This window comes from Prinia subflava, chromosome 1, assembly GCF_021018805.1.
Source record: "Prinia subflava isolate CZ2003 ecotype Zambia chromosome 1, Cam_Psub_1.2, whole genome shotgun sequence".
NCBI lineage: Eukaryota > Metazoa > Chordata > Aves > Passeriformes > Cisticolidae > Prinia > Prinia subflava.
The window spans coordinates 40,585,130-40,602,585 of NC_086247.1; the positions used below are offsets into that span (position 1 = coordinate 40,585,130).

A 17,456-nucleotide genomic window follows, 5' to 3' on the forward strand; every position below is an offset into this window, starting at 1 on the left:
TGCATGTGGTAATAGCACACTTTTGGATTATGGGATGCAGCCATATCCTATTTTACAAGACAAGGTTGCTTAAAGACATTCTCACCTTTCTCCTTCATTCTTTTTTTCCTCTCTGCAGGACAAATTTAGCAAAGCAGCCTGAGGTATCTCAGTACAGTTACAGAACTTCACAGCCAGTCACTTCCTCCAGAGGCACCCTAGTGAAAGAACAGGAGAAGTTTGGGAAAGTCCCATTTGATTATGCCAGTTTTGATGCACAAGTCTTTGGAAAACGCACAACAGCACCTGTGTCACAAGGTCAAAAACCACCTCAGTTTCTTGAATGTAAGCTCAAAATTCCATTTTCTCTCGAAAAAGGGGCAAAATGTCAATGATTTTTTTTCCTTTTTGCTTGCTCTGATTTCAAACTTCTAGAATTCTAAAAAGGTCTGTAGAAACCATCCTTATCACTTGCATCTAGAATGTTAAATAGAATCCCTAATTTATGGAATATAGAATTTTAAAACCCTAAATATCATCACTACAAAGTTTACTTTTTTGATGCTTCTTTTGAAAGCAGTTATCAGTGGAAAAGAGGAGTTAAAAGGAATGCTTTATGTTTCATCCATCACCTTCTTCCTTGATTAAATTGGGATATCTTTATGAGATGGATGAGAAGTCCCATGGAATGCGTCTGAACAAGATGTGATGAATTGTAGTACAAAGAAATCCAAGTTAGGTTTCAAAGGTACTTCAGGTTCCATTTAGCTGAATCTATACAGGTATTATTCCTCCTAGATGAACATATGCCCCAGCTCCGTTAATTCCAGGCCTGGGCTGAATTTGTTTTGGTACCCCATATTTCTGTACTAAATCGTATTTGTAGTGCAGTCATATCCAATACCTCAAATTGTTATCAAGATTCCTCTGCTTGCCTCATTTCCAGATTTGCTGAGGTACTGCTCTGCACAAATGAGGTACCACAGTGGGAACACTGATGGGTTATTGCAGATGCTCTTCAGAATCTGCATGGGAAACACCTGCAAGGCTCTGCCATTGCACTGACCATCATAAAATATTCTTTAGTTTAAAGAAAAAAATAATTCTGTTGCCATGAGGGAAATGGAAATGTTTAATTCCAACAAAACTGGGTTCAGAAGAAACTAGATCCAGAACAACATGAAAAAGAAACTTTTTAGTTGGCTTTTGTTTTGTTACTGACAAAAAAGATTAGTAAAGGAAAATGAAATAGGAAAACAAATTTTGTCCCACTTACTCCAACAAAGAAGAACATTCACAGTAAGGTGAACAGAAAAGCAAACAATTTTGTTAATAAATAAACTAATATATATAAGATAATTATTACATAATAAACATCTAATATGAAAAATATTATATATGTTTTATATTTTGATATATTTTGTATATTTTTATATTTATTTGTGTATGTGTCTGAGTACACAAAAACACACATATATGTTTGTAAGTATTTGCTTTTTGTGTGTGTATATATAAATACTCTCTTTAAAATTGCAAATGAAAAGTAGATATTTATCTGACCTGGAAAATAGGCTAGCTTAAATGAAAGCAAATATATGTATTGCCACCTTCTTGGGTGGCAGATTTTCCAATTCTGTTTGTAAAACTGAATATTCCCTATTAGCTGTCTCTTTGTACAGATGTATGTCTATTTCAGAGATTCATTTCAAGGAAAAAATGATTGAAATGTTTTTAAACAAATGCAAATACATATCTATGTAATTTATGTATGAAGCATATCTGAGCTGAAGTTTACAGCCCGTTGTTCTTGCAAAGATTGCAATGTGCAGCTATTATTTTAATGGAAAGGTGAAAGTAAAAGAGCTGGTGAGTGATTTAACTATTCAGGTACAAAAAGTTGGCAATAAGAAGCTGATGATGTAGTGATGGGTTCAGAGTCCTGTGTAAATATGTAGCCAGACAAAAGCTCGTCATTAGTCCTCTGTGGATGCTGCACTTGTAAACTTTTTTTTTTTTTTTTTTTTTTTTTTTTTTTTTTTTTTTTTTTTTTAAACAACAAAAATACAAAACAAAACATACACCCTTTAGAGCCTGGGGTGGAGTTTTTTGTTGTTTGGTTAGCTGTTTGTTTGTTTTCTTTTAGGATAGGTAATGAAAGATGTACTTTCTGGTCTTTAAACACAATTTAAATTTCATTGCAGTAACTGTTAAAAATGTAGACTGTCTTGTTTGTGCTGTGGTTACAGCAGGGTAGATAAATCCTTTTTAATTTTCACTAGAGAAAGGGAGGACTGAATCATGAGGCTTTCATGTATTGCTCTACTGAGATGCCTCTAGTGCCTAGAGAAATGGAACATAGCATTCAGCTACAGTCAAAGCACATAAACAAGCATTTCTTTTGGAGCATCCCAAGTTTGAGGGAAGATGAGTCCTCCTATGCCTTGTGTAGCTCTTAGCATTAAAAAGCACTCAGCCAAAGCTCTACATCCAAAGGGATCCAGAGCCTTGGGGCTCAGATCTTTAGGGAATGAGCAGATGGCCATACGCAGAAATGTTCTTGATGTATCTGGGTGTAGGCTGAGAAACTGGATTTTGCTTAGTTTATCTTTGTAGGACACTGTGAGGGCTGCAGACAAAAGAAGTGATTATTGCTTCTTTAGAGCTGAAATCACGGTGGTGTGTTCTCCTTGCAACAGTTTATGCCATCTCAAGCTCCAAAATCCAGAAGAGAGAGCACAGTTCTCTCTAACTATTTTAGAGTAAATGCTGCTGATGAAAAAGAAAACGAACCATACACACCACTTGTGTCTGTGAAAGTGCTTTTCTGTTCACCTGTTGTTTTCAATTTTCAACCAACTTCCCTGTGCCTAATAAATCTGTGTATTATTCCAAATGTAGCCAACAAAAGACTGCAAACCAGGATCATATGTGGGTTCACTATTTTTTTAATTGATTAAAGGATAGACTTAAATTTCTAAATGTTTCCACAAAATCAGTACTGAATGTTCCTTACAGGTAATGTTTTTATCTGATTTCTCTGCTTCATTCAAGAGCCTGGATTTGTGCTCCTTATTCACATAAGCAAAGCTATTTAAATAACAGAATTATTCATCTAAGTAGAGTAAGCAGTGTTGTTTTAGCAAAGACTGGACAAGTCACTGTTGCTTTTTGCACAATAGAGCTCCAAGAGGAAGCCTTTGTAAGAATATATTTACAGTTGCATTTGTCCAATGGAATGGTCAAATCACAATGGATACCACACTAATGCTTGCTCAGTCTTTCCTTGGACATCATTGTTTTTAAAGCCTGAGTTAAGGATAAGTAAGATAAGAGTAATAATCTCAGAAGGTTTGTTGACAGATGTGTATATCTTGAGGAAAAATTAAATTATTGTGTTTCCAAAGCCATTTTTACTGTAAACCCTTACTGGCAAATAGCAAATGGATTGTTTTAAATGTAACCTTTGAATATTTTTTTTTAATGTATGAAATTGTAGTCTGAGAAGCAAAACTATTTAATGGGGAAAAAAATTTCATACATGCGATTGCTAATCAAATCTCTCTTCAACAGCAAAGCATTTTTCAAATCCAGTGAAATTTTCTAATCGGCTGCCTAGTGCTAGCGCCCACACACAGAGCCCTTGCCATGCCAACTCTTATAGCTACGGTCAATGTAGTGAAGACACCCACATAGCAGCAGCTGCTGCTATCCTGAACCTTTCCACCCGCTGCAGGGAAGCAGCAGAGATCCTCTCCAACAAACCACAGAGTCTGTCTGCCAAGGTAGGGTAGTCCAAGAACCTGGAGGGTGTGCTAGCTACTGAACTGTGCGAATAAACTGTCTTTCATGTTAGTGACTGCATTAAATCCCCCAAAAGGAGGCTTCTGTTTGCATGCTCTTTTGAAGAGAGGCAGAGGGAAAAAAAAAAAATCAGCAATGCAGTGACCGGTTCTGATAAAACTAAATAAATAGAGGGAATTATGTTGTTGCTTCTTTTCATAATTGAGCCCTAATTACAAGGGGGGAGTTTTCTGGGAGGAAAAAAGAAAAAGGTTATTTGAAATCCAACAACAATCTGTGGTGGATAATGAGTAAGATCTGTTTTAAGAGGGAATTTTTCTCCCTCTGAAGCCTGCCCTTAGAGATCACTTTGGAGACTGATTTTTAAATATATATATATATATATATAAATCATATGATTAATCAAAGGGATATTTTGCTAGCAATGGAACAGAACTACCTATGGAGTCTGTTGTGTTTGGAGCCCCTAACAGTTTGGCAAGGTGGAGAGGGGGGAATAACAACTGACTTTGGTAAAATTCCCCTTTCTGCTGGCAAGAATGGAGAATCAGGCCCACTGCGTTTGGAGATAGATAATTTGGGCAAGTCTGTCATAATGGAAAGCTGCCTAATTTTGTAGATGTTTGTGTGGCTTTCGTGTTTTGGTTTCTGCTCTGCGTTTCCTCACAGATCTTTATGATTTACAAATGGTGCTGTGTGAGCTATGAGCCTTATTTTCTGTGCCATTACATAGTATTATAATGCTGATGAAAATAGAGAAGATTTTTTTCTGATGCCAGTGGTGTAGGAGTACTATTGTTTATTATTTACATTAAAGTCACACATGTTCCACCGTAATGAAACTTTTGAAAGCCCTTTGTAGATGAGAGCGAGTCATTACAAGGACTTAAGGAGGAAACACTGGGGAGTGAAAAGAGGTGCATTTGTCAAAACACAGCATAGCAGGTGTGCTTCTGCTGTGGGACTCTGACTCACAATGTTTGCACCAAAAGACAGATGATCTGTTTTTCTGCAAGTCAGTGTCACTCTACCTTATCTCTCCGTTATCTGAGCCTCACAAGTGTAGTTATCTGGCTACATGTGTCTTGCACAGCTGTTGATCTACATTTTGGTTGAGGGTTTATTCACCATTGCTAGGAGGTTAGCTGTTACTTTTTGAGTGGAACCTTTAATTTGGCCATCAGCACACCTTGTTAGGTATTCTGAGTCTTGTGCCTTTGCAGAGTGGTATCCCCTACTTTGCTGCTTTTGATTTCTACTTGTGTGTGAAGTTTTGGACATTAAAATCAATGTTGGGAGATGTCACAGGGTAAACCTTTCCCTGTAACTCATATCTTCCAAAGACTGCTCATAGAACTTTTCCTAATGACAGATCCATCCTTGATATCTGCTGCAAAAAAACTCCTTCTGTCAGTCTTTGATAGAAACTTCTTCTAATAGGGAAATGGAAACAGATGCCAATGGTTGGATTAAATTGCTGCAGCAGCCTTTGGCTGACCTCAGCAATAGACCTTTGTTGCCAGAGAAGAGCAGTAAAGGGACCAGGCATAACCCAAAGATTTTCTCCTATGTACCTGCTTCACCGTTGCCAAATCATGGGGAAGGACTGAATGGAAGTGAACATAATAGTAATGATACAGAGGGGCACTTGGGGCACATAGTTTACTCCTTTTTCACAGCCAGGAATCCAGCCTAAAAGAAAATCACCTGCCTACCTTGCTATCTGCCTGCCTCCACTTTTGCCAGACTTTCTGGAGGGCATGCTGCTACAAAACATCTGACAGAAGAATCAGAATTAGCTTCTGGCCAAAACACAGACAAGTAAGCCCCAGACAGATTTGGTGTCCAAAAGTACACAAAACATATTTTTATTTGGTTTTGGATATTTATTATTTTGATCATACAGGATTCAAACCAAAAATTGTGGAATTAGGTTGCCAGACTCTCTTCAGTGAAGACACTTTCTAATTTTAAAATATGAAACAACAAAATACTATTTATCAGTGTTTCTGAATTGTTTTGTGGCTGGTAGTGGCCACAAATGTAAATGTTTAATTGCTAAGATATCTTATAAATGTTTAGATTATTTAAAAACCCTCCTTGAGACGTTATCTGTATTTAAACTCAAATAATGTCACACACTACTACAGAGTTTATTTCCTTTTTCTACTCGAGAGCACACACATTAAACATGTTTGAAAATAACTGTGTGGAGTACCTGTGTTCAGACCCCCACACTACCAAGCATCTCAGCCCTGCCCCTTGAAATACCCTTTTGTTCCTTTTTCTAAGAAAATCTGATTAGCATTAGCAGATCAAAGCTCCTGACTTGCAAAGGTGTTTGAGCATCAGGCAGCCTTCCCAGCAATCCAATCCCTGGTCCTTTACAGATGGGAGGCTGTGTGGTGGTAGAACAAGGACATGTGAGACTGCAGAAGATTTCCCAGGCTTGCTGGAAATACTTTGCCAGTAGCACAATTGTCAGAGATGTAAAAATACTGTGGTCTAAGTTTTAAAAGCAGAACTTAAAGTTCAAACATTTCAAGTAAGTGGCATTTTCTTGTATTTGCTCAAGGCATGCATATGTTGTCTTGCTTAAACAAGTGGAGAAAACAAAGTCCTTTTCAGCCCAAGTGTGTTCCCAAGTATCTTTTTTTTACTTTTTGCCTCTTAAATTTTATTTCTTGTCCCCAAAGCATTGTCCGTCTTCTAAAAAGAGTTGGATGGTTCACCCTGAATATTCACCACTTTCCTGTATATGCAGATAACACTTAAAATAAAAAGTAGATGTATTTTATAACATAGTTCCAAATTTCAATAATTTACTGGATATTCAAAAATGTATCCTTCATTCTCTACATATTAGTTCAAAAGGGAGAGTCCAAAACAACAAAAGAGAAAGCAAAGCATAGCAAGGATGAAGAAGTCACATTACACATTAACAGTACCACTGGTGAGAAAAACTTCCAAAGAGACCTTATGTTCAAGGTGATCTGACAAATATCCCAAGCTTAAAAATAATCATTTAAAAATTAAGCCATTAAAATAATACATTTATTCTGAAATGAGCAGTAAAATTAATCTTAAACCTTATCTATGAATTATGTATCAGTTGCATACAAAATAGTAAGATCATCAGATACCTTAATGATATCGTTTTCAAAATAATTAATACCACACTAATGTTGCACTGTCTGAGTCATTCAGCCTGGGACTACAGTAAACTTTTCCACTAAATATTATCCCAGCCAGGCTATTCTCATGCAGTTAGTACCCCAAAGAAGTCTCCTGGTTGCATTTGATCTGCAGTTTGTGTAGCTGCATTCAACTTCCACTCAAGTCCCCAGAAGGGTTCCCCTAGGAGGCTTAGCCTGCAGTTTCTAGTTCTGTGTGTAAGAATCCACATCATCATAACTTCCAGGATCTCCCCTGTTTACACCCCTCACCACACGTCTCAGTGAGGTAGCTGCAAGCAATAGTTTATCTGTATCCTCATCACTACTGCTTGCCAAACATTTTGTTGACTGTTTTGGTGGTTTTCCCACCTGTTTAGACAAAATGGCATATGCACACCATGCCTTGAAGGAAAACAACAACAAAAAATATAAAAATAAAATCACATTTGCTAAAAATATTTAAAGTTTAAATTCTGGTTTTGAACAAAATTGTGTCATGTCTCCATTCTTGGATATTGATGATGGTGAAAATTGGATCAATTATTTAAAAAAATGTAGTTAGCACTCAGCATGTTTGTCAGGAAGTACTTTACTCCAAATACCTTAAAGCATAAATAGAGAATGAAAAATCGTCCAAGAGTATCACTAGGTATCATCCTGTAATACTGCTGTGCACATTGCTCTCTAAGTACCTTCTTGGCTAGCTTTTTTTAATTTGTGAGCTGCTCTGGGCTTAAACTGTGACTCCGTTTTTGTCTCAGTGTTGTTGGGCTGTCACAAGTTTTTCATTTTGACCCAAATTAATATTTCCCTTTTCTGCAGAAGTACTCAATTGCTTAAATTTAAGCAGGAAGAACTGAGAACCAGGTGCATGTGTTTTTGTTTGCTGGGAATAGAAAAGATTGTACTCTTTTGGATGGACTTGTACTAAGAATATTATTCATACACACAGCAAGACACAAGTTTCGTTTACCCCCAGTACCAGAGCTTAAGAGCTCTTCTGAGCTTTCCAAACCAGACTGAACTGCTAGGGGGGATGTGAAATCACTGACCATGTTGTTCCTTTGGACTTCCTTAGCATCAAGTTCCATGGCTGATGCCAACCAAAAAATACATGAAATCCTTTATATTTCATGACACAGTCTCCCTGATGTCACGGGTTTGAAATAAGGTCCATGCAGACACAATAATTTACTCTTTCTGATCCAGCTGAGATAAAGCTTAACTTGTAATCATTACTGGAGACACACTGGAGAGTATTAAATGTTATGAGTGATCAGATGGACCAAAAGCATAGGAAAAATGCAGGAGAAATTTGGCACAAAAAACTAGCATCCTTTATTGTCCTAGCTGTTGTAATTCAGTTCTAAGGACAAGACCTAATTGAGTACTAAAAAATATTCCCCGATATTTATGTCATCAGATAAACAAGGCTGAAAAAGATTGACTTTATTGTACAAAGCAGTTGGAGAGTATACAGATAATTTTTTTGGTTTCAGTTTGCATATTTATATTAGTCTTCATTTTTGATAATAAAGTACTATTTGTACCTTATTTTTTCACTGAATAGCTACTGGAATAAAGAAAATGTGCTCCGATCATTTTTCTTTCATTTTTTATTCTGGAATCCTTTTACCAGCTGCCTGCAAAATGTTAGGTGGGGAGATTAGACTGTCACTGATGAGGTAGTAGGTAAGAGGTAACCTGAATTTAATTACTATGTGCATCTTATCATGCTCATTGATTTCTCTTCATGGTTTCAGAGGATATTTTCCTGGTTTACACTAGTGTAATTGTAAATGTAAGATCAAAATCAGGCTGCAAAGATTTAAAGAGCTTAAAACAAACATAAATTAGGAAATAAAAAGATACATTTTTTGTCTACAGTTTTAAGGAATAATCAGAACAGTTTACATTGTTTTAGTAGCTGTATTTTAAATATCTCATGATAAATGGATAAATATAGGCCTTTTCACACATGCAGTAGAGTCAACAGTAATAAGATCTTGCCTTCATTGAGGAGAACACAGCTTTTACAAGCCTGAGCTAAGCATAGTAAGTGCCATTTTCTGTCAGCATGTCAGAGCACTGCTTTAGCATTTTTTCCCATTTGCCATTTTTGTCTTTTTAGTTCCATTTAAAAATTAATGTAAAAATAAATGTGGTAAAGCATGCAAAGGAGACATATTGAGAGGAGGGTGGGATCAGAGTAGGAATGTAAACTGGAGCAATAACTCTGACTTCCCTCTTTTTGCTCTGCCATTTGGAGTTTGCTAGGAAGGCACCAAAGCAATAGCTCTTTTATACCACTCTGAGTAAAAAGCCATGCTGTAAACGTGTGACCAGTCCTGCAATGGGCAAGGGGGGATATTTTTCCCATGACTTTGTTTAATTGTTGTGTGCATCTGTGTGCTCACTTAAACCCCATCTGCACGCTACTTCACAAACACAACCCAGCCTTCCCTGGTCAGAATTAGGTACGTGTTGGGCAACACAACTTCTACACGAATTTCAGGCAAGTGTTGAGAAAGCTTTAAATATCCATGTTAGTAAATGTTCTGCTTATCAGTCAGAGCTCCTAGTGGAGGCTGTTGGTAGGTGTTTCTCAGAGAGAATGATTTTCTGATATTATTCTATGTCGAGGTGCTTTAAGAAGGGGACTTTGATTGTTTTTGGTCCTTTTTGTTGTTGCTGTTGCCTTCTGAGTAGTTGATATTTTGTCAGTGACAGAGAATCTGCACTATTTATGGGTTTTGCACTATAAAACTACCGCAGCCCAGTCACATGGCTTCCTTTCCTAAGCCATCTGTCACAGAGGTCTGGAATTTTATGTGAATGTTGGTTGTGCAGACTTAACCCAAGTTTTTTTATTATGAAAAATGTCAGCAACTACAATATTTAGCATTTTACTTTACATTGGTCATTAAACTTGATTACTGTAGCTCTGTTTCATTGCTATAGTTACATATCAACTATGAAGCCAAAAAACACTGGGGCGATCATGGCAGAGCTATATTGTCAGATCCTGGAGTGTGTGCTTGGCACTGATATAGTTAATATCTTGGATTTTTGTAACTCAGGTTTATTAATGCTGGTATAAAAATGTATTTGATATTATACAGATGGCATAAGATGTTGTGGTTACTAAGTTATTATCCAGGATAAGCTGCACTGTCAAATTCAGGGCTTAAAACTATCACAGGAGATTAAACTATTTACTAAAAAGGGGCAGAAAGATATAACCAAAGCGTCTTAGTATGAACATATTAGAAGTGTATTTACTTCCCATAAATATAATAAAACATCTCTCTCTTTAAGCTGTATGATTGAAAATGTGAACTTGGCTATGTGGGAGAAGCAAACATAAGAGGTGCCTGAGTTTCTGAACCAGGGACAAGCAGATGGCTTGGTGGTGCTTCAGTCTAGGTGGGCATCTGTGTCAGGCTCATGGATGCAAAAGGGAGTCATGCTGGCTGAGTGAAGAGAGATTGTTGGGCCTTAAAATTGTCATCTACCACCAATATTTTCCTTCTGATTCAGAAGATTTAATCAATCACATTTTACCTTTAGATGAGTCATCACTGGCAGTGGTAGAAGGCAAGGCTGCATGAAGGAAGCTTGCCTCCTCAGTCCAGCCAGCGTGGCCATGCCACACATTCAGCACAGGGAAGAACTCTTTGTTTCACCACAACTCTTAAGATCCTCAGGCAAGGACAGGTTTCACTGCCCTATCTTTAGCAATTGAATGGTTGACTATTATCATGCCCCAGAAAATTTAATGGGCAGAAAAAGAAAGGGCCTCCTTCTGCCAAAGTCTTTCTGAGGAAGAGGTCTAAGAAACACAGACAAACTTGCCCCCTGGACATATCTGACTCTTTTCTATTTACAACACAACATCTAGGTGATTCACTTACACTATGAGTTTCCTATCATATTACTCAAGGTAGGAAATATTGGTTTATACAACCGTCTCCTACAATTACACAGCACCAAACACATCTACCCCAAATTCCCAAGTGTTATCCAAGCTTTGTGGTGATGCAAATCAAAAATAGTAGTGATGACAATAGCAGAAAGACAATGAGCAGTGTTAATTACAGCACTTTTTGTATAGACCTCTGACACTGCTATTTATCTCCATAGACTTTGAATCTTTTCCACCTTCTTCAGGAAAACACTGAACTGGACTACTGAGTAGTCCTCCAGAAGCCACGTTTCATCATTTCCCCTAATTGCCTTCAGTAAATGTTGGCAATAGTGAGGACTGGTCTTAAATTCATCTCTATACAGGAAATATGTCAATATGCAGTGTAGAAAATTAAGCATGAGGGCAAATTTGTTGTTGCTTACATTAGTAAGATGCATTTTCAGCAGCTTTTTACCCTTGCAAGAAGAGGAGTTTGTCCTCTTTTTCTGTGATCAAACAGCATAAGGTAGAACAGTGACCTCTCCTTCCTTTGTTCTTGTACAGCCAAGCAGCATTTGCCTCTTTTTGTGAGCAGGAGAGCTTCTCCCAGGCTTGAAACAAAAGTTGGGTCTCTCCCCAAACTGCACACACCTCTGCAATTAGTGGCTGCTCTTTACTGTGCTTCTCAGGGAGCAAAGGGTTTGTTAACATAGGCAGACTGTCTCCATTAGGGAGAACCTCCTCAAGATCCTCCTGTCTGAGGGGTCTCAGTGCAGACCTGTGCCTTAGTGGCCTAGTCAAATTATGATAAAGGCAGTACATTATTTCAAGTGATGTAGAAAACCCTAGTGAAAATTTCTCCTACTGTGCTACTTTTAGATGTATTTCTTTCCCCCTCCTTCCCCCCGCTCCATGATGCAGATGTTGTAATGTTTCCAGGATGTGGGGGGAAGGGAAGATATGTAATAGTAATGCTGTTGATGACCTAAACAATGCATTAATGCTTTTAACTGTGAATTGGGGTCATAGTTCTCTGTAAGAGTGAAAAGATCAAGAAGATTTAAAGCTAAACTTTTTTTAAATAAAACTAGATTTAGGGTGTATAGGTTATGGTTTAGTGGCATCTTATTTAAATTCTACTTACTATGTTTAAGCTGAGATGCAGGGATATCATTACTGAAGCTACTCTTAAGTCTGCCTAAGAGTTGGACATTAACTGACATAAATCGAAAAGCTGGGTTTAGATTCAGATAAATTTAAATAAAAGCGTGCATTTATATTTATCCTTTAAAAGCACCACATGGTTATTTTACAGCCGTACTGTGTCCATATCTAAACATGTCTCTGTTTCCTGTTGCATGTCAGGGAGCTGAGATAGAAGTGGATGAAAATGGCACACTGGATTTGAGCATGAAAAAGAATCGAAGCCAAGACAAAGTTATGCCTCTCACTTCTTCCAGCACAGCACTTCCCACTCCTTCCTCTTCTCCTTTCAAAGCAAGCAGCATCCTGGTAAATGCAGCCTTCTACCAGGCACTTTGTGAACAGGAAGGCTGGGATACACCAATCAACTACAGCAAGACTCATGGCAGGAAAGAAGAAGAAAAAGAGGTATTTTTTCAGTTTCTGAGTGACTTTTTCCCTTGCATGAGAGACCATATGATAGTCTTTAAGACCATCTAGAACAGTTTAAAGGGAATCAGTTCCCATAGGTAGAGGCTTGTGAACATTGATCTGGTTTTAATGGTCTCATGGATGGGATATAAAAAAACCCCTTACTCACTTTGAAAAATCTTGCTTTCAGAGCCTACTTGTTAATGTCCATAAGTCTCTAAGGTAAGGGAAACAAAGGTATCCATTATTAGAGTCCACTTTTTAAATTTTGTTCCTAATGGCTCAGTGCTGTAACACAGACACCCAAATGGATTATGAATCACCAGGGAAAAAAGAAAAACAAAATAAAAATAATCCTGACAAATAAAATCAAACCAAGACATTTCTTTCATGCTTAAACAAGAAACAATTTTTCTGTACAAACTCTTCAGACTTCCAGATAACTTGCTATCTAAGCATTTAAACTCATCCTTAAAACTTTGCCTGTACTATTCTTTCACTGGAAAACTATTTCTTTTACACAGTGCAAGAAATTTTTGTCACTGAGTCTTAGATCTTCAGCTTGCAACTTATGCCATCAATCATCTAGGATGTCACTTCCAAATCAGTAATAGTCTTGATTTTAGTTTTGTTTTTGCTCTTTCATGTCTGTTTATCCTGTGTTGGAAACAAGGCAGCGTAGTCTACTATGCCCTTTCTTTCTTATTCTTCTACTTTGCTGGCAAGTTCAAATTTTTTTCTCTTGAGCCTGACTTTCCTGATATGGACTGCTTTCACTTTTCTGAAGTCAGGAAGGGACCATGAGCTCTTTAAAAGGGTAATCAGATAAAGGCCTGTATTCCAGCTTTCAGAAACAAACGAAAATATGTCCTGGTTGGAAGGCTTTATACTACTTACTCCTTGTTTGGTTTTATATATCTAATAAGAGAATTCGATCATTATATTAATATAAAACTATCTTTTGTTCAAATGTCAAATCTGGCACTTCAAGAAGACACAAATGGGGTAAAGCTATTTAAAATTGAGGTTAGGGGATTCAGGTATCCAATTAAAAAAACACCTAGAATTGAAAGATAATTCAGTTGTGTGAGGAAAAAATCTATCAGCACAGAGTAGTGAGTTGCCATGTGTCCACTGCATGGACACTGCTTGCATTTCTTTAAGGCTGGGTTGTCTTGAACCCTCTTTGGGGCTAGTGATGGTCTTTATCTCACCAATGACAGAACAAACCCTGTACCAGGGTTTTTGAGTGGGTTTGACGTGAAGCAGGGGGCTGAGGGCTCAGGCCCTTCCCCATTCATGCTGCACAGCGAGCAAGCACATCCAGCTTTGAGAGACCTGCCTTGCTCCTGGCATCAAGAGGTGTGACAGACGTGGCAGGGGACCTGTCGTGTCACTCCTCCTCCCTGCTGCCATCACAGCTCAGCAGAAAAGCCAAGACTGGAGCACCTCCACAGCCCCCCAATCCATGCCTCGCTTTCACAAGGCCATGATGGGTGTCAGGATGTTTCCCTGTCCCTTTCCAGCACGGGGAATTGGAGACAAATAAACTATCTAACAGGACATAATGGTCCAGTGCACTCAGGCACTGGTGCCCCTTGCACTCGGTGCTTTAACACTGAGCATTTTGTCCCTAATTGAAGATCTGGCCCCAGATCTCTGCTGTGAGATTTTGACATCCCAGGGAGCCTTGATACGTCCACTGATGTCAGGGCCAGAGGCTCTGTTTTCAAAATCAAAGACTGGCAATTATCCTTATGCAAAGAAAATGACTGATTATATCTATTTCTAATTCATTGTTATCTGGTTCATATGCACAACAGTTGCTTAATTTTGGTGGTAATTTCCAGAAAATATTGTCTCTCTCTCTCTCAGCAAAATAGCCTGTCCAGATGCCCCCTTAAAAAAAAAAAAAAAAAAAAAAAGCAGAATTTGGAAAAAGCTCAAAATCTCTCCAAAAGGAAAGCACTGAGAAATAACTAGAGCTGTCAGTTAGTTCAACTGTCAGTTCTCCAAAGATTTCAGGGCTTAAAAATGTTAAAAGTGCCAGATGCTATTATCTGTTATTCATTATGTTCTGGTCTTTGCTGAAATCAATATAAACTTCCATCTGTACATTAATGGAGTATCATTGCTTGCTTTCTTTCAGTAATGTGCATGCATGAATACACACATGCTCTTTGCAGGAAATAGCAGTGCTTGGACCAATTGGGTTGGTTCCGATTTTTCTTTTAGTCTGAAATCCTTTAGATTTTAATAGCATTTAACTATAAATCCATTCAAATGGAAAAGGAAAAATTATACATACAGTTGGGGTTGTTGACTAGCTGTGAGGATCATCACCCAACATACCAGAAAGAGAGAAGTGCTAAAGGTGTTTTCCCAAAGGATTATCTCTCCCTCTAAAGAGAAACAGCTGGAGAAGCACACAAGCCAAGACATGATGGTCTACTTTTAGTCTTAAGTGCAGAGGATCAAAAAGTATTTGTTCTGTATTTCTGACCTTCTGTGTTTCAGACAGATGCAACCCCTTTTGGGCCACGTGTAGTGATGTAAGGTTCTAGAAAGGCAGAGTTTCAGTATTTCTTTGCCTACATTTCCTTTGCACTGTCCTGATTTTGTAACTTTTATATATATCTGAAGATTTCATGCTGCTCGAATAACACCAAGTATCCCTCAAGGAACTAAGAAAATGCTGAAGAAGTCACCTGTTTTAATGTCTATATTTCTCACTTACTCCTGGGAAATACACTAGGAAAAAACTGTATAAAATTGTTGATATTTCTGTATGTATGTGTGTGTATACCTTTAGTTTAAAAAAATTACAAATCTTAATAGCTCAATCCAGGAAATTCACCATTAAGGTTTGAATAAAACCTAATTACTTAAAGATAGAGAAGGAAAATACTGCAGTATAAGTTATACTGGTGGCTGTAGGTGTACTCCTGACAATCTTCACCATGAAATCTTATTTTTATTAAATGACTCAGTGAAATGAAGCTGTGACCTGCAATATTGTAGCATTTTGTCAAGCCTTGGATATACATAATTCTCCATCAGTCTGCTCTGTCCAGCAGATCAGACAGTGATATGATGAATAACTCAGACACACACACATAAAGTTTCTGTTCCATCACCGGCGAAAGATCAGGATATCTTTAATTTAAAATAAAGAACACAAGTTGCACATATGAAAATATTAACATATCCTGCAGCACAAACAGTTATGGCTGCTCTGGTGTGCTGCAGGTGCATCCTGAGGTGCACCCAGATGAGGATCACAGTGGAGTGCTAGAGGGTTCTTTTCACCACCCCGTACTACAGGCTGCTCTCAGAAGTGGAAGATGCTGATGTATGCCTGGTTTCAGGCATAGGATCCAGGATAGGCATAGAATACCTAGAATCCAGGCAAGGCATGCTTTAAATTTTTAGAAACACACATCAGTTCAGTGATGCAGATGTAGCCTGGCAGAGTTAGCTGTTAGACAGGAAACCGATAAACCACCCCTCTTTAACCTTTGTTAAATTAAGTGGAAACCATTTTACCTGTGTTTTTTGAAGCTACTTTGACATCTGATCCCTTCCAGCTGGCAACTGGGGGTTAGCATTTTTTGTTGTTTCTTTGTGGAGCTTTTGATTGTACAGTAACTTGTACCAATGATGATTCCTGCTTGCACTTATGTGTTTTTAAGAAAGGTAGGTCAGAACTTCTGGACAGAAGTAGTCAGGAATTCAAATACCCATGGCAAAATCACCCCTATATGCCACTGCCAAAATCACCCCTATATACCACTGGGAAAAAGATTTAACCCAACTTTGAAAAAGTATAATTGATGTTTCTTGGATCTTGAACAAAGCTGACATCCATTTTCCCACTTTTGCATTTTAGCACTTTGGTTTCCATGTTTGGAAGACTTTCAATCATTTATTACTTCTGTACTAACATTTTATCAAGACCTTCTGTAGTTGCTAATTTTCTCTGTTGCTCCTTATCTGAAGTTCTCCTTCAGAAATATAATTCCCCAAGCCTGAAATATATGAGGGTTTTTCTATTTATTTAAAATAATTACTCATTAATTACTGTGAAAGAGTGTTTAATAAAGCAGAGTATATGTATTTTTGCTTTCTATATTTGTAGCAGATTAGACTATTCCCAAACAAATTAACCCCACAAATGTGGTTTAAAAAAATCAGTAGTAATTGCTACAGCAATAATATGGCATCGTTTCTATAAGTATGTGAAGTGTGAGTTACAGTAGGCAGTAGGTAGCCAGTAGCAGAAAGCAGAAGCAAGTCATATTGAAGATCCAGGCTCCAAACAGGCAAAGACGAGCTGCCAGAATTGAGGACCATATGGAAGCTTTATCAGAAGAAACATCCCTGCAGAGCTTACAAGACCCAGGAGGCAGAAAATCCATTTTCAGTCCAGATTCGACTCAGCCCTGCACTCTGTGCTCAGAGCTCTGCAGACAACCCTGCTCCTCTGTCCTGGCATGTTTGTCAGCTGCACGAGCCCAGAGCATCCGTGGCACCAGCACTGTGAGCTTAGCAGAGGCTGGGATCTCCCCCTCTCAACCACAGGCAGCAGTTTCTGCTCCTACAGGTGGTAATCTCTGGGAAACACCTGAGTATTGTAATGGAATCACAAAACCAACATGAAGGCCAAGGAGGGATTAATAGAGGTCTGATAATTGATGCTATAAGCATTGGAGAATTCTCAAATGATGAAATAGCTACAGAGCATCCCTCCAAAAATAAAATACTTATCTTTCATAAAGATAATAATAATTGAAGGCATTAAGTCTCAAAACAGTATAAACCAAGTTATTTTGAAGTGATCAAAGAAGATTTTTCAGAAAAAAAAAAAAACAAACTACCTTCCACGATTCCAAGTTTCCAAAATGCCTTCCTAAGGGAGTGAATGCTCATGATTCATACCATTCACCAAACAGCATGGTAGCAGTGATGATTTTGATCTA

General features: G+C 37.9%; 1 protein-coding gene across 1 annotated transcript in view; it reads left to right on the forward strand.

The window, feature by feature from the left end:
* The window catches only part of ST18 (ST18 C2H2C-type zinc finger transcription factor), a 71,547-nt gene that overhangs the window by 29,934 nt on the left and 24,157 nt on the right, over window positions 1-17,456 (forward strand). Inside the window, exons 8-10 of the mRNA XM_063394267.1 lie at window positions 119-324; window positions 3,550-3,761; window positions 12,229-12,474. Coding sequence (XP_063250337.1) covers window positions 119-324; window positions 3,550-3,761; window positions 12,229-12,474 — 664 coding nt within the window. The remainder of the gene's footprint in view (window positions 1-118; window positions 325-3,549; window positions 3,762-12,228; window positions 12,475-17,456) is intronic.